General features: G+C 47.5%; 1 protein-coding gene across 1 annotated transcript in view; it reads left to right on the forward strand.

Moving 5' to 3' along the window:
• The window catches only part of ACPP (acid phosphatase, prostate), a 57319-nt gene that overhangs the window by 21278 nt on the left and 34988 nt on the right, over positions 1 to 1053 (forward strand). Inside the window, exon 5 of the mRNA XM_006902549.1 lies at positions 504 to 602. Coding sequence (XP_006902611.1) covers positions 504 to 602 — 99 coding nt within the window. The remainder of the gene's footprint in view (positions 1 to 503; positions 603 to 1053) is intronic.

The following is a 1053-nucleotide window of genomic DNA, read 5'->3' on the forward strand; positions in this document are numbered from 1 at the left end:
CTGATCTTACCAGGAGCAGAGGCCTCACCTTTCTTGTGCAGTATGGCTGGGGATTCAAGTTACTGACCTCTTGGTAATTGCTATGCCACCAGGGCTGCTTCGTTCAAATAAAGTCCCAGACAGGACCAAAGATAAGAGGAGCCCAGGGTCACACAGCCCCTCAGCATCACCTGGGCATTAGCACCAGCCCTATCTCGTCCCAGAGAAATGTTCTTTCTTACAAATTATTCTTTTCAAACTGCACATTAGAACCACCTGAGGAGATTATCTTTAAGAAACATTCCTAGGGACCTCTGGTGGCTGAATGGTAAGAAGTTGTGCTGCAATCCTGAAGGCACGCTGTTCGAATCCACCAGGTGCTCCACTGAGTTTCAGAGGTTTCCTCTAGCTAGACAATTGGCTCTGCCAGTCAAGCCCAGGTGGACCCGGTGAAGCGTGGCTGCAGTGTCCACAGCCGAGGGCTGCTAACTGGAACGGCATTTCTGGTTTTCTCTTGTCTCCAGCTGCTGTACATGCCTTTCAAGCAATGCCCTCGCTTTCAAGAACTTGGAGAGGAGACTTTGAAGTCAGAGGAATTCCAGAAGAGGCTTCGTCCTTACAAGGTTACAACCAGTGTTACTGCAATTCCTTTTCCTGTCCGCACTGCACACGATTTCCCGTTTCTCCATAGCCCTGGCAAAGATGGGTAGGCCATTCGGGAATATCTGCCAATCTGCTAAGTGAAAAAATCATAGAAGAATCATATCCCTGCCTATAGAGTCAGGAACGAGGGAAGGAAGGCATCTACCGCGGTTGTCCAACACTGTGTGTAAGGCGTTACTTCACGATGAGAGCAATCCTCTCCTTGAGTGAGTGTGTGTGTATCATGTCTATTTTAACACTTTTGTCTGATACAAATGACAGTTTTTTTCAATTTCCTGTTCACTCTTATGGTGGTTTCTTTTTAGTTGTATAGTTGAAGTGTTACCCATCATGGGCAGTTTGCTGGAGCTCCCACATTGATTCAGGTTTGGAAGCAGGAGTGGCATCCACTTCCTGAACCACATGACTCTG

The sequence above is a fragment of the Elephantulus edwardii genome, unplaced genomic scaffold, assembly GCF_000299155.1.
Source record: "Elephantulus edwardii isolate Elephantulus edwardi_28Jun2011 unplaced genomic scaffold, EleEdw1.0 scaffold00427, whole genome shotgun sequence".
Taxonomy (NCBI): domain Eukaryota; kingdom Metazoa; phylum Chordata; class Mammalia; order Macroscelidea; family Macroscelididae; genus Elephantulus; species Elephantulus edwardii.